Source organism: Lolium rigidum, chromosome 6 (genome assembly GCF_022539505.1).
Source record: "Lolium rigidum isolate FL_2022 chromosome 6, APGP_CSIRO_Lrig_0.1, whole genome shotgun sequence".
Taxonomy (NCBI): Eukaryota; Viridiplantae; Streptophyta; class Magnoliopsida; order Poales; family Poaceae; genus Lolium; species Lolium rigidum.
This window is the reverse complement of record NC_061513.1, coordinates 335,863,505-335,884,119: the sequence shown is the minus strand read 5'-3', so window position 1 is coordinate 335,884,119 and position 20,615 is coordinate 335,863,505. Positions and strand designations below refer to the sequence as shown.

Genomic DNA, 20,615 nt, shown 5'->3' with positions numbered 1-20,615 from the left:
GATATCAAGGTCTCTTTAGTCCGTGACGAAATCAACGGCATGGTTGTCAATGTGCGCATTCATCACCCATAAACAGCCATTCATGGTATGCAATTTCATTTTAGCATGCTTCTGCTACTCGTCCAAAATGCACTATCGTGATTAACAGGTTCCTAAATCTCCCGAATTTTTAAAAAAAAAAAACTAAATCGTGTCGACTGCACAAGTGTTGAGTCGTCTAGTCAGAGTCCACGTCCACTGGGGCAGCATTGGGTTGCAAGCGGCGTCCCGCATACATCCCGCATAAGCAAAATCACGGCAAAAGTTGGTATGGAATCAGATGAAAATTAGTGCAGGGCTAGTGTAAATGTAATCCCGCATCCCGCGCCGCACGACACCCTTAGGCAGCAGCACGGTAAGCAGCAAATTCCTTCTCAGACTGCTGAATGTAAGGCTGCTTCTCTTCGGCTGTTCATGGTACGGAGGAAGGAAAAAAAAATCATCAGCACAATTTTTTTACTATTGTATTTGCGAACGCAACCGGAAAAGGTAACACGGATGAGAGCACGCTGGGGGCATATAATGGAGAGTAGTATTTGCAGTAGAAAATTACATGACATCTTTTGCCACATCTCACCAAGCTTCCTCGAAATGTCAGTCGGAGGCAAATCTGGGTAGCTCTCCTTCACTCCCTGCGCCAGGAAAATACCAGATAATCTTACGTTAAGATCTCATATCTAGCAACCTTAGCATGTGTATAATTAAGGAAAAAAATTAAGCAATGAGTGAAGGAATAACACGCTTAGCCGAATGTTTTCTAAGGACAAAACTCTTTTGTTCAATACTTCGAAAACTCACAACTAATGATATGCATTTCTATACTAAATAGCTTACTATCCACTTTGCTCAATTGTTACATGAAATAAATCTATCTTTATTCAGTTCAATACTCGTTAATTATAAAATACTGGAGAAACTTACTGGCCGCGCAGCCATTGAGAAGTACTTGAACGGCAGCACCGCTCTTTTGGTGGCTTTAGGATCTTTCTTCTTCTTTGAGTTCCTTTTCTCTGAACCTTCGCCATCCCTGGCCTTAGGCTTCCTTTTCGCAGGTGGCTTTGAACTACTCGCTTCCTCTTTGGACGACTTCTGCAGAACAAAATAACGAAGAGCAAGAGATCATTAGCACATTTGATTTCACACTTCAGGCTTGCTACAGAAAATAAGAAATCTAGCTACCTCTTTTTGACCACCACTTTCACTGGCATCTGATTCCTCACCACCAGAATCATCGGTACGAGATCCACCATCATCCTTATCTAGAACAAAATCTTCATCCTAACATGTTGTGATAAAAAACACAAGTATATAAAGGGACTTAGTAACAATATTAATAAGTCAATACCAAGGAACAAGGAAACAAAATGCAATCTACCTCTTCATCACATTCCTCATCCCCGGCCTGATTTTTTATTCTCGGGATATAGGGATCACCACCAGCATTTTCAGTCTCAAGAAAAATATCTGCAACCCCACCACTTGTACCATCTCCAAGGTTCATTAATTTCAAGTTCCTTTCACTTGAAATTGATCAGAAACAAGAAAACACACCCATAAGTCTTATGTATAAATTTAGCAGAAGGGTGACAAAGCTAACAGAAAGGCACATACGTGATGAAGTCGAAGAGCTTATAGTATTCACTCCTTTGAATATTTCTGAAGAGATGCACTTCGTCATTTTTTAACGTGACGATGAGGTCAAAATAACGAGATGACATACTGGCTCCCCCAGTGCCATGACGTTCAAATTCAACATACTTGATCTACATTAAATAGTAGCAAGCAGGCATTATGGTTAAAAATTCCAATGGTTGGACTATGATATGCTTTCAGCAATGTATGAATGGATGAGAGTCAATTTCCAACATGAGGAAGAAGTAACACCTCTTCATTTATAATGAGCGTAGGGGGCTTCGGCAGAAAGAAGAAGCCCCTTTCAAGTGGATACAACAGTCCATGTTCAGCTTTGAGTGATGATTTAACTGCATAACCATCTTGGGAATTTCTGAAAGATCCTGGCCTTGTGACTCTAGCACCAGATAGACCACGAAGGGCTTTGATGAATACCTCATGTACTAGACCCTATGGGAAGGCAGAAGCTCAGTGTAAGTTAGTTGATTTATCAAGGTAATTACCACTACCAGATCAAAATAACAAATGAGAGAGGAGAATATGTTAAAACTAAGTAAGAACCGCAAACTAGATTAAAAGGAAAACACCAACTTATAGAAGAATATGTTTCACCATGGACAGGTTGAAATTTGAAACCAAAGAAAAATTATGTGGTAATAAACCTCCCATTCGGACCTAATATTGTGTCTCATAAATTCCCATCAACTTTTTCTTTCCATCTATGAGGTAGTTGCCAAAACCATGTTTATATATACAAGAAGTTCTTAAGAGGACAGTTCTTTCGAAAAGAAGGAATTTCCTGCATAGGAAGATATGACCATGATCTTTCCCAAAACCATGTTTAACTAAGCCTCAGCTTCAAATGCAAATCAATTATGATGAAAGGTTGAATTGATTCTTAACAACAACAAAACGGAAGATTTGATTTACCAACAGAAATAAATCGCAGGTTGCTTAAAAAGGTGAAGTTTCTAGTACCAATAAAACTCGCTTTGACCAATTTCCGTGCCTATTCCATCTTATAAGCAGGGTTAGCGGTTCCATTTCAAATGAATCAACAAAAGAAAAAGCTTCTATTGTTTCAAATTAACAAGACTTTCACCTGATAAGATTCCTCCAACCTGCCTTTGTATTTTTCAGAAAGAAGCTCTCTGCTTAATTTCATGCTTTTCTCAACGACAGTGTCTGTCTCAAACTGTCAGAGAATAAGAGAAACAGTTAAATAATTGCTGAACTGTCTACCAAAACAAATACTTGTGACTGAACATAACAAAACATCTAAACATCACAAGCATATTTTGCATCACATAACCTGAATTACAATGTGAGGATAGAGCGTTTTCCCTTTACGGATTGGAGGATCAAGAGTGACAACCACAAGTGTATGAGGATTGTTTGACTGCAAAGCACAATCATGCCACACAGTTACTTCCATGTTTAGCATCAACAATATGAACAACATCAAATTAGTGCATGCAGTAAAATACAAAACAAGCAAAACCTTTGGCAAAACAAAGAGGCGAATAATAGTGCTATATTGAATTTTAAAAGCATTAGCTTGTCCTTGGAGCCGCAGGAATGAAAGATGAAGCTCAGCACCATATCTTCCTCTGCATATTCAAAGATCTATTACTTTTGGGGGAAAGCACACAGAAAATAAGAATAAAGATGTCAACTTGAGTTTCTAATACATGAATTGTCCACATTTCCCACCTTGGTGTAAGAATAGCTATTCCATCAAAGGTGACAACTTCCTCTTCATTAGAACTCAAGCGATCATTCCCTTTCAATATTTCCTCCCATAGTACCTAAGAAGGAAAAGAAAAACGAGAACATTTGAGTAGTCAGTATCATTTCATATCAATGTGCTTCATGTTGCATGGCACATTACTGGGCCGAATTTTAATTTCTGTATCCAACAAATTGAGTATTTGATGTAGGTACATGAAAACTTATATCCATAAGTGATTCTTTCTACAATCACAGGAGATAATAATTTGAAATCATGCCACAAGCTTGCGCATGAGGAACACTGAATTAGCAGAATACATTAACTCACAACTCATTTCTGCTAGCTATTCAATACTCATAGAGTTGACTTGGCTATTTTAAAAAAAATCCTGCTTATCGAATGCAAATCTGATGATTGAAGTCTAACGGTTGGACATATCTAAAGGTAATACACATGACTGGTGAAAAACTCAAAGGCTCCCCTATTGAATGAGATGCACCTCAGTAGAGTATCCGGACCCTTTTCATGGTGATAGCATGTAGCATGTTGTGTAGATTATTCAAGCGCTATTGTGTAAACGGATCCTTCATTATTTCCACAAGGTTCAAATATACTTAATGATTGAAAGTAATTTATTCTATAAGACAATAACTCAGGCACACCTGGCTTCACCCTGGTACAAAAGAACATGGCACCCAGTTTGCAACTTCACCCTGATTCAAATACAGATCATACGATACAGAGAGCTAGGATATTAAACCTGGCTTGCGAAAACCAAAATGTTCGTCATGAACATGATTTTCAGCCATACAGATGCATATGCAATGTACTCCTCCGTCCCAAAATATAAGGCGACCCTTAAATTTCGCTGGTCAACGGCTTACAACTTTGACTATGATTTGTGCTTATAACAAGTCCACAAAACTTGTATAAATATATATGTACATGTATATATAGAGAGAGAATATATATGAAATGAAAGAGAATTAAAAGACGAATTCAATGATACCATTTAAACATTCTCAATCCATATACTATAGTATATATTAGTGATCAAAGTTGTGCACCAAAGACCGTGCGAAAAAATCTGTGCCTTATAATTTGGGACAGAGGGAGTATATATGTCATAATAGCATGACTGCAATACAACAAATCAAGAAGGGGAAATTCGTGTCTTCATTTGTCAATAATGCTACACGTATTAGGTAAAGCTAGACTATTTTCAGTCTTGAATGTTTGGCACACTACTGAGCATCTATTCTAATTAAGAAAAACTAAAACATTCTGCCCAGATGGTCATAGCTCCTACAGTGAACATGTTTCATGTTTCCAGAAGCCTCTCCACATCAGATCTAGTATATAATTACTCAACTATTATGGTATAAAAAGGAAAGAGTGATAGGAAATAATAACCTGTTCCCGGAAGCCAATAAACTTGTAGAACAGGCCATCATTGGTGCTGACTTCAAGCTCATTTGCCCCAGGGACTTTCATCCATTTCACAGAAGTTATATCAGCTTTATCGATCCTGATCCTCTCTCCTCCACCTTGTCTGGTCCATGTAAGCCCTCCAGAACTCGCTTCAAACTGGCCAGGATTCTGTACAGGAGCAAGAGTAATGAAACATGACGTGATTCTCGATGTACTAAAACAATAATTGATCAACATGAACATGGCTGAACTTTATTTTTTCTCGAACACACGCTTCTTTGTATATTAGAAGAAAACTGTCGAGAAGAAGGGAGCATACAAGATTGCAGCAAGGCTACAAGAAGTAGAGAGAAGACGAAAAAAGAGAGGAAAAGAAATTGAAACTGAAACTGTACAAGGCCAACATGGGTGAACATTTTCAAAGAGTAAAGGAAGAAATACATAACTTGGAGTCTAAAAATCATTAAATATACTTGGAGTCTACATGAAAATTATCAAATCACACATTGATGAGTAACAAATGATGCAAGCAGTACGAGTTGAATGGTCAGGAGAAGCATAATAAGTACAAAACTTCAGCGAAGTACACTGTACGGAACAAAGACTATTTTTCAGCCACGGCAAAACATCAACTCTGAATTTCGAGCTTTGAAGCATTATCCACACCTTGTAAGTTGCAGTAGTATAACACATGCCAACGCATTTCCAGATTAGAAACCCTGACTTGTATCTAAATTCGACCGAACTCCAGATTTTGAACGGTTCGAGCAAACCTGCGAATTACGGTGGTTCAGAAGTCCCTGTTCGCTGCAGCAGCCGAACTGACAGACGGAAATCTAACACTTCGCCTAAAACCCTCGACAGGGATCGGGTAGAGCCCCGCAAGGGCCACGAAATCAAACAAATTAGAGGAGGAGACGTCTCCTACCAAGCACTCGGTTCGACCCAGCTGACAGCGCAACAAAAAAACGGAGCGAAGATGTGGCCTGATAGCGATCAATCGTCGCGGCACAACCAACTACAATGTCCGCCGCTGCAGCAGCTACTCAGAAGTCAGAACTCAGCCATTGGTGGCGAAATCTCGCGAAACCCTAGAAATCGAAGCAAGGCCACCCGCAGCGCAGAGGCCGGAGGAGGGAGGCGGGACTAGGAGCTCACCGTGCCTGTGCGGCCTCCGAGGAGGATGTTGTCGAAGAGGTGGCCGTCCGTCATCTCCGCCCCCCGCCGCCGCTGGCTACCCCGCCCGCGACCCTCCGGCTCGTCCCCCCGGCTTCTGCCGCTCCGCTTCACCTCGGCGGAGCGAACACGCGACGAGACCCTCTCTCGCTCGCTTCGATCGGCTCTGCGGACGGGAAATAGGTGATTGGTAGGAGCGCGCGGCCGCGGCGCAGTGGTGGCACTCGCTCTAGCAAAAGAACCTTTGGCACTCTCTCCTATAGCGAAGGCTCGGATGACCAGCGGGCCCAATTGCCAGGGACACGCGGTGGCGGATCTGATTCCTAGGTGCATTACGACATGTACAATTAAAAAATGCTTAGAGAGATATACCTCTATAGCAAAATAAAACATTGCTGCGTATTTAAATTATAGGTAGGTGCCTACCACATCTTCTATGCAAATAAGCACGAATGCTTAATAAAAAGCTTGGTTTATTTTTGGGGTGTGATTTCTCAGTCGACGGAGAATTAACTTCGTTCTCAATCAAATGATGTTATCAAATCTCGGTTGCATCATGTTGTAACTCATGATTAGCATGAATCACGATATAAATTAAATGGTGTAGAAATTGATTGCCCTTATTTTTGGAACCACCTCACTAAACACCTTACGTTGTACACACTGGAACGAAACTCTAGTCGTTCTTAGTCAAATGATGACATCAAATCTCTATTGCATCATGTTGCAACTCATGATTATCATGAATCACGATATAAATCAAATGGTGTAGAAATTGACCGAGCACGAAGTTAGTTCTCAGCTAGCAAATCCCTTATTTTTGTAACCACCTCACTAAACACCTTACGTTGTACACCGGAACGAAGCTCTAGTAGGGTAAGATAGGGCAGCCGCACTACTTTGATTTTTTTGTGAATAAATTTAGATGCACATATTTTTTCTGAATATTTTGAGTGGTCATATGTCAAAAAAAGACTATGTATGAGAAATTATGCTTGTTTTAGTGAACATTGTGAAAAACCTAACTTTAAACTATGAACATGACTAGGTATCAAAATATAGACCAATTTTTAAGGTTCAATGTGTATAAGATTGATTATCTTACAAATATTTATCATGAATATGTCCGAGCGTGGTATGATGTGTCGCTGCGTTAGGCCACATCTTTTGTTGACCCGTTCAGGTGCACACGAACCAAATAGATCGACGCGTTGGAGATGTCCTAAGTGACCCATATCATGGTTTTGGAAATGAAATTCTTCACGGAAATATTTATCATTTCAAACGTGATTTGTAGTAGTATTTACATCTGGAAGTAGACTTACATAAAGTTTTATACATCCTGTCCACAGATACATATATCTGTTGTGCAACCAATAAAACATGTCACGCTGCATAGTAGCCGAGGTGTTCCCATGGATCATGATTTTTGCTAGCACTACTTTTGTTTTGAAAGAAAATTAGCACGTGTTTAATTTTCAAATAATTTCATTTCGATCTTCTGTAGCCTATGTATTCTTGGAATATTAAATTATCTCAAACACTTGCCCAGGACTTTCCTAACGAGCGATTAGGGTCTCTGTGAATCAAAGGCAGGGTTGCCAATGAGCGCCACCACCCATAAACAGCCCTTCATATTATGCAATTTCATTTTAGCATGCTTCTTGTCCAAACTGCACTATCGTGATTAACAAACTCCTGAATCTCCCGAACGTGTAAAAAAAAATCCTAAATCGTGTTAACTGCACAAGCGTTGTTGAATCGTCTAGTCGGAGTCCACGTCCACTGGGGCGGCAGCACGGTAGGCAGCAGATTCCTTCTCGTACCGTCTTTTGTCGACCTGAGACTGCTGAACGTAAGGCTGCTTCTCTTCGGCTGTTCATGACACGGAGAATGAAACAAATCATCAGCAGAATTTTTTTATTGTATTTGCGAACGCAAACCGAAACATGTAGTAACACGGAGGGGAGAAAATTGAGCTGGGAGAGTAGTAATTTAGAAAATTACATGACATCTTTTGCCACATTTCGCCAAGCTTCTTTGCAATTTCTGTTGGAGGCAAATCTGGGTAGCTCTCCTTCACTCCCTGCGCCAGGAAATACCAGATAATATATGTTAAGATCTCATATCTAGCTGTCTCTAGCATATGTATACTTACAAAAAACCAGCTATGAGTAAAGGAATAACACGCTTAACAGAATGTTTTTTTGTTTCTGCATGTCACTGAAGGACAAAACTCTTTTGTTCAATACTTCAAAAACTCACAGCTAATGATATACATTTTTATACTAAAAAAATAGACTACTGCGCTCTGCTCAATTGTTACATGAGATAAATCTAGCTTTATTCAGTTTAATACTCGTTAATTAATAAATACTGAAGTAACTTACTGGCCGTGCAGCCATTGAGAAATACATGAATGGCATCATTGCTCTTTTGGGGGCATTAGGATCTTTCTTCTTCTTTGGCTTCCTTTTCTCTGAACCTTCGCCGTCCCTGGCCTTAGGCTTCCTTTTCACAGGTGGCTTTGAACTACTGGCTTCCTTTTTGGATAACTTCTGCAGAATAAAATAACGAAGAGCAAGAGATCATTCGCATATTTGGTTTCACAATTCAGGCTTGCTACAGCAAAAAAGAAATCTAGCTACCTCTTTTTGACCACCAGTTTCACTGGCATCTGATTCCTCACCACCAGAATCATCGGTAGGAGATCCGGCATCATCCTTATCCAGAACAAAGTCTTCATCCTAACATGTCGTGATAAAGAACAGAAGTATATAAAGGGACTTGGTAACAAGATTATTAAGTCAGCACCAAAGGAACAAGCAAACAAAAGGGAATCTACCTCTTCGTCACTTTCCTCATCCCCGGCCTGATTTTGTATTCTCGCGATATAGGCATCACCAGCAGCATTTTCAGTGTCCATTAGAATATCTGCAACCCCACCACTTGTACCTTGACCATCTCCAAGGTTCATTATTCTCAAGTTCTTTCCACTTAAAATTAACCAGAAACAAGAAAAGACACCCATAAGTCTTATGTATAAATTTAGCAAGAAGGTGACGAAGCTTACAGAAAGGCGCATACTTGATAAAGTTAAAAAGGTTATGGTATTCACTCCTTTGAATATTTCTGAAGAGATGCTCTTGGTCATTTATTAGCTTGACCAGGAGGTCGAAATACTGAGATGACATACTGGCGCCCACAGTGCCGTGGCGTTCAAATTCAACAAACTCAATCTACATTACATAAAGCAGCATCATTATGGTCAAAACTTCCAATGGTTGGACTATGATATGCTTTCTGCAATGCATGAATGTATGAGAATCAATTTCCAGCGTATGAAAAAGTAACACCTCTTCATGTAAAATGAGCGTAGGGGGCTTTGGCAGAAAGAAGAAGCCCTTTTCAAGTGGATACAACAATCCATCTTCAGCTTTGAGTGATGATTTAACTGCATAACCACCTTGGAAGCTTCTGAAAGATCCTGGCCTTGTGACTTTAGAACCAGATAGACCACGAAGGGCTTTGACGAATACCTCATGTACTAGACCCTACGGTAAGCACAACTCAGTGTAAGTTAGTTGTTTTACATCTGTGAAGACTGTAATTATCAGACCAAACTAAATTTAACAGAGGAGCATATGTTACTAAGTAACAATTGCAAACTAGATTAAAAAAGCAAAGACCAATCTATAACAGAATGTATTATACAATGGACATGTTGATTTTTGAAGGTGACACTGACACAGTTATGTGGTAATAAACCTCCCATTGAGACCTAATATTGTCTCATAGATGCCCGTCAAAATTTTCCTTCCATGTAATGAGGTAGTTGGTGGAGCTACACTTATGAAGATATGACCATGATCTGCCCCGAAACCATTTACTGTTAATTTACTACTACCTCCGTTCCTACATATAAGATGTTTTGGTAGGGTAAACTAGCCTACCAAAACGTCTTATATTCCAGAACTGAGGTAATATATGCAAGAAGTTCTTAAGAGGACAGTTCAGAACCGAAGGGATTGCCTGCTTGGCGTAACTTACGCCTAAGGTTCAAATGCAATTCAAGTGTAATGAAAGGTTGAGAAAACCAAGCAGTTCAAAGGTTAGCTAGAATGCACGCCTGTGAGCTCTCCCACCACATTCAAGGCACAGCCTATGCAGGTGCCTGCCTCACTTTTACCTAAGAGTGTACAGGTAAGGGAGGGAACTCCCCCCTTTAACCACGTTCATGAAAGGTTGAATGAGATCTGAACAACACTACAAAGGGAAATCCTAATTACTAATAGAAATAAGTTGTGGTCATTTGAATAATCTCTAGGTGGAACTTTTTGTACTCACAAAACTCACATTGACCAATTGCCATGTATATTTTATCATTTCAACTTATAAGCAGGGCTAGTGACTCCATTTCAAACGAATCAACAAAAGCAAAAGTGTACTGTTTCAAAATTAACAAGACTTCAACCTGATAAGATTCCTCCAGCCTGTCTTTGTATTTGTCATCAAGAAGCTCTCTGCTTAATTTCATTTTTTTCTCAACAACTGTATCTGTCTCAAACTGTCAGAGAATAAGAGAAACAGTTAAACAATTGCTGAACTGTGTACCAAAATAACAAAATGTAGCCAAACATAAAAGAACATCTAAATATCACAAGAAAAAATTCAGCACATAACCTGAATGACAATGTGAGGATACAGTGTTTGCCCTTTACGGATCGGTGGATCAAGAGTCACAACCACAATTGTATGAGGATTGTTTGACTGCCAAGCACAATCATGCCACACAATTACTTTCATGTTTAGCATCAACGAGAAACAATATGAACAATTTAAAAGCAGTGCGTGCAGTAAAATACAGAACAAACATAACCTTTGGCAAAACAAAGAGGCGGACAATGCTGCTATATTGGATTTTAAAATCACTAGCTTGTGCTTGAAGCCGGAGAAATGAAAGATGAAGCTCAACCGCGTATCGTCCTCTGCATGGCCAAAGATTTTTTTACTTTTGGAGTAAAGCATACAGAATATAATCATAAAGAGGTCAGCTTGAGATTTTAATACTCCCTCCGATTCATATTAATTGACTCCAATATAGATGTATCCAAAACTAAAATATGTCTAGATACATCCATATTAGAGTCAATTAATATGAACCGGAGGGAGTAGATAAATTGTCCATATTTCCCACCTTGGTGTAAGAATAGCTGTTCCTTCAAAGGTGACAACTGCCTCTTCAGAAGAAGAGCCATCAATCCTTTTCAATAATGCCTCCCACACCAGCTAAAAAAGGAAAAGAAAAACGAGACGATTTCAGTAATCGGTATTTCACATGTCAGTGTGCTTCCTGTTGCATGGTGCATCACCTGGGCTGAATTGCGATTCTCATCTCCAATAAATTGTGTATTTGATGTAGGTACATAAAAACTCATATCCATGAGTGAATCTTTCTACAATCACAGGAGATTATAAGTTGAAATCAGCACCCAACTTCCACATGAGGAACAAGTGCTAAATAGCACCATAAATAACTAACTGAGCCTTGAATGGCAATGCAGAAACAGTGAGTGGATGCTTACAGACCTCATTAGCACCAGTAGTATCATCAACATGAAACTCCAAGAGAACATCTGTTTTGCCTTGCATCTGGGTTTGTGAGACATCTGCTAGAGAAACTTCAAATGCTTGCTTCGAACCAACCATGAAGGTAAGCATGCTTCCTATAATGAAATTTTTTACTCAAAAAGAGAGTTAAAACTTAATATTATTTACAGAAATTGAAGGCTATGAAGCTTACCATCTATATCAACCCTTCCCCAGTTATGACCACAAACAGATAACTGCTTTTCATCTGGTGAGATGCCCATATTCTTTTGCATAAAGTTGGTCAGGTTGCTTACATCCTATAAAAGAAAGTTGATTATGGAGATTGCATCAGAATAATACACTAACCTCAACACTCATTGCTGCTAGCAATTCAATAATCATAGAGTTGACTGACTAAGCTATTTAAAAAAATCCTGCTTATCTAAGGCAAATCTGATGGTTGAAGTCCAATGTTCAGACACATCTAAGGGTAATTCCGTCAGAGAATAACAATAACGACCTAATCCCACTCTATAGCAAGAGTGGTGAAAAACACCAAGGCTCCTCTCCTGAACATGATTTTCAGCCATACACAAGTGTATGCAATGTATGTTAGAATAACATGGTTCCGATACAGGAAATCAAGAAGGGGAAATCCAGGTCTTCATGAGTGTTGATAACGCTATAAATATTAGGTGATGCTAGTGCTGCTTTTAGTCTTGTATGTTAGGCAAACTACTGGGCATCTATTCTGCTTACGGAATTCAAATATTGTGCTCAGATAGTCGTAGCTCCGAAGGTAAACATCTCTCCTCATATCAGACCTAGCATATGATTACTCAATAATATAAAAAGGAAAGAGTGATAAGGAAATAATAACCTGTTCCCGGAAGCCAATAAACTTGTAGCACAGGCCATCTTTGATCCTGAATTCAAGCTGATATGCCCTGGGGACTTTCATCCATTTCACAGAAGCTATATCATCTTTGTCAATCCTGATCGTCTTCCCCCCACCTTGTCTGTTCCATGTAAGCCCTCCAGAATTCACTTTAAACTGGCCAGGATTCTGTACAGGAGCAAGAGTAACGAAACAAACATGACGAGATTTTTAATATACTGAAGCAAATAATTGATCAGATCGTAGTATTCATGAACATCGGGAAAACATTTTGGAAGAGTAAAGGAGGGAAGTCATAACTTGCAGTCTCAAAGTCATTAAATACACCAAAGTTGGTATGACGTTACTCTACATGAAGATCGCACATTGATGAGTAGTAACTGATGCAAGCAGTACTTGGTCGGGGGAAGCATAATAAGTGCATAAGTACAGAATTCAGTCGAGTACTGTATGCTGTACGGAACAAGAAGTATTTGCAGCCATGGCAGATATCAACTCTGAATTCTGAACTCTGAAGCATGAAGTAAAATGATGGTACACACTTTCTAATTCGCAGTAATTAAACAATGCCGGCACATTTCCAGATTAGATTAGAAGACCTAATTCATAGTACTACTATCTAATTCGACCGGATTCCAGCAGCAGGGTGCCCGGTTGTTCAAAATTTTCCTATTCGCTGCAGCAACCGCCCCCACAGAAATCTAAGATTTCGCCTAAAACCCTCACCGCGCCACTATCACGAAATCGGACAAATCAGAGGAGGAGATATCTCCTACCAAGCACTCGGTTCGACCCAACAAAAACGGAGCGAAGATGTGTCCTGATACGCCGCAAATAAACCCTAAATCACGCCCAATGCTCGTGAGCGATCAATTATCGCGGCAGAGCCAACCACAATGCCCGCCGCAGCCTACGGCTACTCAGAAATTCGGCGACGAAATCTCGCGAAACCCTAGGAAATCGACGCAATGGCGCCCGAGGAGGAGGGGAGGGAGGCGGGAGCGCACCGTGCCGGTGCGGCCTCCGAGGAGGATGTTGTTGAAGAGGTGGCCGTCCGTCATCTCCACCGCCCCCGCGCGCCGCCGCTCGCTCCCCCGTCGCGCGAGCCCGAGCCCCGCGCCGCTTCCCGTCGGCCTCGGCGGAGCGAACACGAGAGCTTCGATCGGCTCTGCGGACGGAAATAGCAAACAGGTGATCGATCGATGGGAGCGCGCGGCCGCGGCGCAGTGGTGGAACTCGCTCTCCCTATAGGGAGAGAGAGCCTTTGCCTGCGACTGACGAGCGGGCCCGGTCTGCCAGGGGCACGCGGACCCGATCCCTAGGTGCAATAGCGTTCACCAGGAACTCCACCGGTCACGGAAAGTCCTCTTTTGTCCTCCCTGCCCTCTGAAAACTCAAGCTAGCTTTGGTCATGTATTCTGTCAAAACAAAAAAACTTTGGTCATGTATAGAGTATGGAGCGAGAGGATTTTTTTTGAGTTTTGCTGCAAAAAAATTTGCGGGTCGGACCGTCATTTACATATAACATATACTCAATCTGTTCGGAGCGGTTTTTTTTATCAAACCCGTAAATTTTACGTTTTTGGCTGTTTCGCGGTATCCGCTAAAGAAGCTCTGTGCACACTCTTGTGCATAAAACACACCTAGGAAGTACAGCTAGCTGGTGATATGCTAAATACACTCTTATGAATAACATCATGGGCGGACCCGAATAGAGCTGAGCGGGGGCATAGCCCCCACCCCCCCCCCAAATTACGTGCCCCCCAGTTAGCATCTTCTCTGGGTCCGCCATTGATAACACTTGCTTGTTTTTTGTTCATGCTTCATCTCTTTGTTGCTTTACTGGCCATGTATTCTTAGCCTTAGATTTTTTTGGTTAGCAATTGGTTGATTGGTAATGTCAGCGGCTAGACAGTAGATCTCTCTTACATTCAGCTTACTTTATTGTGATGAATTTTGTTGCATTGATTATTGTAATATCCCAGGTTTAAAGACAAGAAAGAAAAAAAGAACACCAGATTGTACATTGCATTAATGCATAGACAATCCTGGGAATTTTCATGCGTTTATTTAAAACTATCAAAGGGATTGAGGTTTCTCTTACATCGGTGGAATTGAGTTAGTCCTCGATGTGAGTGCGACAAATTTTGACTGACCTTTGTGAGTTCATTTGTTTTTGGGAGAACAAATTTGTCAAATCAAATATGAATAATATGAACTCAAACAAGAAATTGAATTGAATTTGAATTCCAAACTATAATATGAAATACAATATGTAAAAGTTAATACATTTGATAATTCAAAATAGAAAGATAATTTAAACCTTATTACAATTATCATAATTCAATAATTTACAAGCTTCAAAAGAAAAATAAGATTACATAAAGAGGAAATCCTAAACTAAAGTTTGCAAATTTGGAGAAGTGCCCCTATGCCCCCGGTCACCATCTTCTCCGGTTCGCCACTGATTCAATAGGATAACACGTGTTTGTTTTTTGTTCACGCTTCATCTCTTCATTGCTTTACTGGCCATGTATTCTTAGCCTTAGATTTTTTTTGGTTAGCAATTGGTTGATTGGTTAATGAATACAGACAAATGTCAGCGGCTAGATAGTAGATCTCTCTTGCATTCAGCTTACTTTATTGCGTTGAATTTTGTTGCATTGATTATCCATATTGCATTTGCTAACGCTCCTGTGAAGCATGTAATTATACTAATTGTCGATTTATCGCGGTGGCCGGTCTTATATTAGTGAACGCTTGCATAGAGTCTCATAAGGTAAAAATTATTTCTTATCTGTCGTTTTAGTATGTTGAAGTTGTGGCATGATCAGGGTTAACATATACCATTACTTCCTTATTGTTGACCTAAGAGTAAATTGAGCTCTATTTCCCACTTCATACCTACATCGTGTTGCAGACTACCATAAGACATATAGGTCGTAAATTCAATTGATGATCATGTTTCATGGCAAGCCTCCACCCTCTCCCGCATTGAAGCGCAATGTTGATTTTCGCATTAAACGCAAGAATGGCGGAAAGCGCTATTTGCTCCCGAGCTCCAGTGCTCTTGCCGTATTAAAAAAATAAAAACTACCTTTTCTAGGTTTTAAAAAAATCTGAAATTATTTCTGTACATAGCTAATGTTGTCTCCCATAGGCATGTAAAATCTCGACAAGAATTTCTTTGTATTCCGGGCTCCACAAAAATGACAAATATGATAAAATTTGGGGATTTGAAAACATACTTCTACAGATCTAGAAATTTGTTATTTTTGTACAGCTCAGTCTACATAGTATTTGAATTTGATATTTTGCACGTTTATGTGATAAATCATGACCTACTTGCAGATATTTTTTCAATTTTTTTAAAACTCAAAAAAAACATAATTTTGAATTTTTTAAAACGGCAGGAGCACTGGAGCTCGGGAGCACAAAATCCTCACTCCCATAATGGGCATTATGTTTCAAATGCTAGCACTGTAGATTAATGTGAAATGTTGTAGTTATTTTAGAATTGTGATTGCGGCATATGTTATTTGTGAATAAATAAATATGCTATATTTTCTTCTTTATATTTCAGTTGTAGCTTTTACAACATGATATTTGAGGGAAAATTATAATGCTCCATTTGGTAGTTGTTCCTACTATCTGCTCCCTTTTTTCTCATAATAATTTAAGTTGTTATTACAACCAATGTGCTTATATATAGGTTGTAATAATAATATATTATATTGTGACACGGACCGAGTACAAAACGCTCCAGGACCCACCGTGTTGAACCTAGAAACAAAACTCAGTGAGAAACTCATGTATGTGACGATAGAGAAACCGCCGCACGACAAAAATTAGACACCGGTACTAAAAGACGGTACGGCAAAACGCGTTGGTTCCATCCCTCCATCCATAAATAGATGCCTAAGGTTTATCTAAATCTGGATGTATCTAGACACTAAAAAGCGTCTAGATACATCCAGATTTAGACAAATCTCAGACATCTATTTATGGACAGAGGTAATAGTTTTTATCCATCCAAAGAGGTTGAAGCTCCCTGCATAATTCTTGTTTGACATGACAGTGTACTTGTCGATATCCATCTCCTTTGTTCTTTCTGCCTTTAGTTTTGTTTCTCTGAACATAACTGTTGTATGCCATTTTCGTTATCTCCATGGTAATGAAAATCGACGTAGTGAGGGGTCGCTTTGGAAAAAAAATCTCGCTTTGCTCCCAATGACCAGCGGGCCCAGCCTGCCAGGGACGCGCGGATCCGATCCCCAGGCTCGATCGCGTCTCACCGCGAGCGGGTCCACCTGTCAGGCAAAGCTCTTCTCTCTTCTTCTCCCCTCTCTCCCCGTCCCGATCTCGCTCGACCGACCTTGCGGCCATGGCGGACTACCACTTCGTGTACAAGGACGTGGAGGGGGCCACCACGCAGTGGGACGACATCCAGCGCCGCCTCGGGAACCTGCCCGAGAAGCCGCCCGCCTTCAAGCCGCCGGAGTTCGTGCCCAGGGCCGACGCCGACGAGCAGCCCAAGTCCAAGGAATGGCTCGACGACCGCGAGGCCGACGAGCTCGAGGACCTCGAGGACGACCTGGAGGACGACCGCTTCCTCGAGCAGTACAGGTGCGCCCGCCCCCATCCCTCTTTCGCCCGCCCTCGATCTGGCCTCCGGCATGTTACAGCGCTTTCCGTGGTTGATTTGGTCCGATGTACATGGTCGGATGTGGCAATTCGTCTAGTTTTCTTAATAATCGGATCTTCTTCTTGTTGTTTGATCTGGACTCGGGTGCCGCATGATGGCTGCAATTCCAACTGTTTTGGTAAAACTGACCACTCGTCTATTGTTCTGGTGTACTTGCAGGAGGATGAGGCTTGCGGAGCTCAGGGAGGCGGCGAAAACCGCGAGGTTCGGCACGATACAGCCCATCACCGGCTCCGATTTCGTGCGCGAGGTGTCGCAGGCTCCGCCGGATGTCTGGGTTGTGGTCTTCCTCTACAAGGATGCGTAAGGAGAATTCCTTCTTATTTGCAGTATGTTGATGTTTATGTGTCAAGCAATTACACCAACACCATCTAAACTGAATAATAGCATGTAGAATTTCATTCTGTATTTACTTCTGTTGATTAAAAAAGTAGGAACATATCTACTGTTGCTTGAAGATCGGTGTTATGGCTGTTGGTTGTAGCTAGAGATTTTACTGTCATGAAATAGGGTTGCAGAATCTCTGACCTTGGATAGATCATACATGAGATTTGTGAATCTACCATTTCAAACCAGATAGACAAGCATAGCTTAACAAACTATCCAACAATGTGATATTTCCCCTCTTCTCTTCTTGGATTTACTGAACGACATGGTCTCCACCTTAAGTTCTTCCTGGGAACTGATATGAACTATGGCACTTTGGTTGTATTTTGAGTTCTGCTCATGTTTATTGGAAGCTGTAGGATTATAGGTCATCGGCCCTTTCTCACATGCTTGTCTGCCTACATAGTGTAGCTTCTATGACATCTGTAGTGTTCTGTTTTATCTGTTTTTTTTATGTTAAGGTGCTTGTGAGTTGTATTACCGAAATGACGAATGAAATCAGGTCTATCTGATCTGGTGCGCTGAGTTTCTCTTTTACATTTGTGTTGTTCATTGCCTAAGTCTTCTATGGATCTGATGGCAGCATACCAGAATGTGGGCTGCTTCACACTTGCCTGGAGGAATTGGCGACAAAATACGCAGAAACCAAGTTTGTTAAAATTATCTCCACCGACTGCATTCCCAACTACCCGGATAGGAATGTTCCCACAATATTGGTGTACAACAACAGTGCTGTCAAAGGAACTTATGTTGGTCTTCAGAAGTTCGGCGGAAAGAAATGCACACCTGAATGTAAGTTATACCAAAAAATAAGTTTTCATTGTCTGATTTGCCAAGAATTAGTTCAAGTTTATATGATTATGTATTATGTTGCTTGGACAATAAAAGTATCAGTTCGCACTAGTAAGTAGCATGTGGCTGTTTTAATATTGCAATTGACCAGTCTCAGGATGCCATTTACAGTTCTGAATATATTAGGATATAAAGGCCTTAAAGTGACCATTACATTTGATGTTAGGCTGAAATATTTTTTCTACTAAAAGGAAAGCACTTCACTATGAGTATATGACATGCATGTCTATGGTGCTCGAAATCCAGTCCCGGTTATTTACATAAATGTGCTTTTAACAATGGCACGCTAATTCACAGTTATGCATATGTATTGTTGTTGAGAAATAACATGATTTTGTCTTGCTTGCTTGAATTACTCAACTGATGGAAGGCTTCCTTCAGCAAACAACCAATCCCAGAATTATTCAGTGTTACAAACTGGTGGCTTCCATCTTGTTGTGCTGAACTTTGAATCTATTTATTTCAGCTGTTGCGTTGGCGCTTTGCCACTCAGACCCAGTACTGAATGATGGGCAGGGTGGTGGCGATTCATCACGTAACAATGTCATGGAAGGCGTTCGCAGGAAGTTCATAGAGAAGGTTGTCGCCCAGCATGAAGCCCGGGAAGACGAAGATGATAGTGACTAACCTTAGTCTTTCTGCTAGTTTTTCTGTGGTATCATATCTTGTCTTCCGGGGACGATGGTTGTCTCAGCTTACTGATGTTATTTTGTTCTCTGTGTGTGAAAATCTGAATGTTGTTTTCTACGAGGTTTTGTATAAACTTGGTTCTAGTAACCTGCTGTGGTATACGCAGTGATAATGTATCTTTAGTGTTCTGGTTCTCAGAGATGATTATGGAACTTGCAAACTAGTACTACAATGAAATGGAATCGTCAATCCATAGCAAAGTTTTGACTCTTTCAGATGATTTTTCATACTGATACAAACTGCATAGTGTTGCTACTTTCGATACAGAAAAAAACACATCCTGGAGTTTTGCCTCGACGGCACACAATTTCTGAAGAGAAATGAGAGAACACAAGCAGAGGAGCATCTGGACAGTACAAACGAGAGCAATTACAGTAGCTACCTCGGCTCCATTCAAGGCGGAGCATCAGGACAGTGCAGAGGAGAGCTATTACAGTAGCAAGCTCGGCTCCATTCATGGTGGAGCCCTTGGTCGCGTCCTGATGCGAACGAAGATGATGACCACGCTGGCGAGGATCCAGGGCGCGAAGAGGGCGTTGGCCACCGTCGACGACCGCAGCCACTCCGGCACCCCGTCCAAAGCCACCGACGCCATCACCGCCGTCACGAGCAGACCGGCGGCGATCATCGACACAGGCTTCGTCCACGACGTCTGCACAAGGAGAAAGAGAACCCAAAGCCGTGATGCCATTCTGCGATACCCACGAGCTGCAGGGTGCGAAACGTAAAACAGGGGAGATCAGCTCGCAGCTCGCTTTACCTTGGGCTCGCCGTCGAGGACGATGGCGGCGCCGTCGCGGAAGGGCAGCGCGGAGTGGCCGGTGGCCGGGTCCGGCCGGATCCGGAGGCAGCGGCGGGAGGCCTCCGGCTTGAAGGCGAAGAGCGCCCGGAGGCCGTGGTCGGCCTGGATGCCGCGCACGTCGAGGCGGTCGCGGCGAGGGCCCTTCAGGCCTGACCGGAAGACCTTGGCCGGGCCGGCGCCCCGCCGGTACAGGCGCACCTCCACGTACGGGTCACGGGGGATCGCGGCTGGCTCCAGCAGCGGCGTGGTCAGCGACTCCTCGGTGGGCGCGACGGCCGCTTCGTCGTCCGCCATTGGCGTCTCGCTCGGAACCTCGGGGCAAGCTTGACTTCGCTGCGTATTGAACTGGAGCTGGACCTGGAAGTATCAAAAGTTCAAGACTAGCACTCACTAACAGTATAGTTTCCAATTCGATCTAAAAAAACGAGTTTATTTTTCAAATCTAATTGAATTTACTTTGTGAATAAAAGCTATAATGATCGGATTTGCTATGTCTCAATTTAGCTTTTCTTAAATCACAAAATGTGTTTCAGTCTCACTTTGTAGCAAAGTGCAAGAGGATTGAGTTACACTTTTCTAAGGTGTCTGACTCAAAAATATCCCAGTTGATTAAGACATAGACCACAAACCCTTAAAGATATCAGTCGATTAAGACATAGACAAACCCTTAAAGATAACA

General features: G+C 41.4%; 3 protein-coding genes and 1 pseudogene across 3 annotated transcripts; 1 reads left to right on the top strand and 3 right to left on the bottom strand.

The window, feature by feature from the left end:
- Positions 1-350: 350 nt before the first annotated feature.
- On the bottom strand, positions 351-13,535 carry LOC124660676 (FACT complex subunit SSRP1-A-like). Its single transcript, XM_047198498.1, has 13 exons — positions 13,508-13,535; positions 4,817-5,002; positions 3,385-3,479; positions 3,173-3,281; positions 2,984-3,070; positions 2,774-2,866; positions 1,924-2,121; positions 1,651-1,802; positions 1,415-1,559; positions 1,219-1,317; positions 961-1,128; positions 593-671; positions 351-447 (listed from the first exon to the last, which is right to left on the bottom strand). Exons 2-13 carry the CDS (start codon positions 4,895-4,897, stop codon positions 380-382), a joined length of 1,374 nt encoding a protein of 457 aa, XP_047054454.1. The 5' UTR covers positions 4,898-5,002; positions 13,508-13,535; the 3' UTR covers positions 351-379.
- LOC124660675 (FACT complex subunit SSRP1-A-like) lies at positions 7,531-13,570 on the bottom strand. The gene is made up of 16 exons (XM_047198497.1): positions 13,508-13,570; positions 12,483-12,668; positions 11,814-11,919; positions 11,600-11,736; positions 11,383-11,466; positions 11,208-11,299; positions 10,890-10,998; positions 10,694-10,780; positions 10,485-10,577; positions 9,367-9,564; positions 9,098-9,249; positions 8,856-9,006; positions 8,659-8,757; positions 8,401-8,568; positions 8,018-8,096; positions 7,531-7,885 (listed from the first exon to the last, which is right to left on the bottom strand). The coding sequence occupies exons 1-16, from the start codon at positions 13,559-13,561 to the stop codon at positions 7,776-7,778; spliced, it is 1,905 nt and encodes a 634-aa protein (XP_047054453.1). The 5' UTR covers positions 13,562-13,570; the 3' UTR covers positions 7,531-7,775.
- A 3,267-nt stretch (positions 13,571-16,837) lies between these two features.
- Positions 16,838-19,271, top strand: LOC124661111 (phosducin-like protein 3). Its single transcript, XM_047198967.1, has 4 exons — positions 16,838-17,126; positions 17,365-17,508; positions 18,176-18,384; positions 18,911-19,271. Exons 1-4 carry the CDS (start codon positions 16,885-16,887, stop codon positions 19,069-19,071), a joined length of 756 nt encoding a protein of 251 aa, XP_047054923.1. The 5' UTR covers positions 16,838-16,884; the 3' UTR covers positions 19,072-19,271.
- A 42-nt stretch (positions 19,272-19,313) lies between these two features.
- LOC124661112 lies at positions 19,314-20,259 on the bottom strand (annotated as a pseudogene).
- Positions 20,260-20,615: the final 356 nt, after the last annotated feature.

Bases quoted from the DNA above. Each gene is read 5' to 3' on its own strand.
- LOC124661111 (XM_047198967.1), top strand. From the start codon at position 16,885: ATGGCGGACTACCACTTCGTGTACAAGGACGTGGAGGGGGCCACCACG. The intron at 17,509-18,175 runs GTAAGGAGAATT...ATCTGATGGCAG, and splicing joins GTCTTCCTCTACAAGGATGC to CATACCAGAATGTGGGCTGC. The intron at 18,385-18,910 runs GTAAGTTATACC...TATTTATTTCAG, and splicing joins AAAGAAATGCACACCTGAAT to CTGTTGCGTTGGCGCTTTGC.
- LOC124660675 (XM_047198497.1), bottom strand. From the start codon at position 13,561: ATGACGGACGGCCACCTCTTCAACAACATCCTCCTCGGAGGCCGCACC. The intron at 10,999-11,207 runs GTGGGAAATATG...TTGGCCATGCAG, and splicing joins ACAGCTATTCTTACACCAAG to AGGACGATACGCGGTTGAGC. The intron at 7,886-8,017 runs GTAATTTTCTAA...TGTCATGAACAG, and splicing joins AATGTGGCAAAAGATGTCAT to CCGAAGAGAAGCAGCCTTAC.
- LOC124660676 (XM_047198498.1), bottom strand. From the start codon at position 4,897: ATGAAAGTCCCTGGGGCAAATGAGCTTGAAGTCAGCACCAATGATGGC. The intron at 672-960 runs GTAAGTTTCTCC...TTCCTGGCGCAG, and splicing joins TCTCAATGGCTGCGCGGCCA to GGAGTGAAGGAGAGCTACCC. The intron at 448-592 runs GTAATTTTCTAC...TACCATGAACAG, and splicing joins GATGTGGCAAAAGATGTCAT to CCGAAGAGAAGCAGCCTTAC.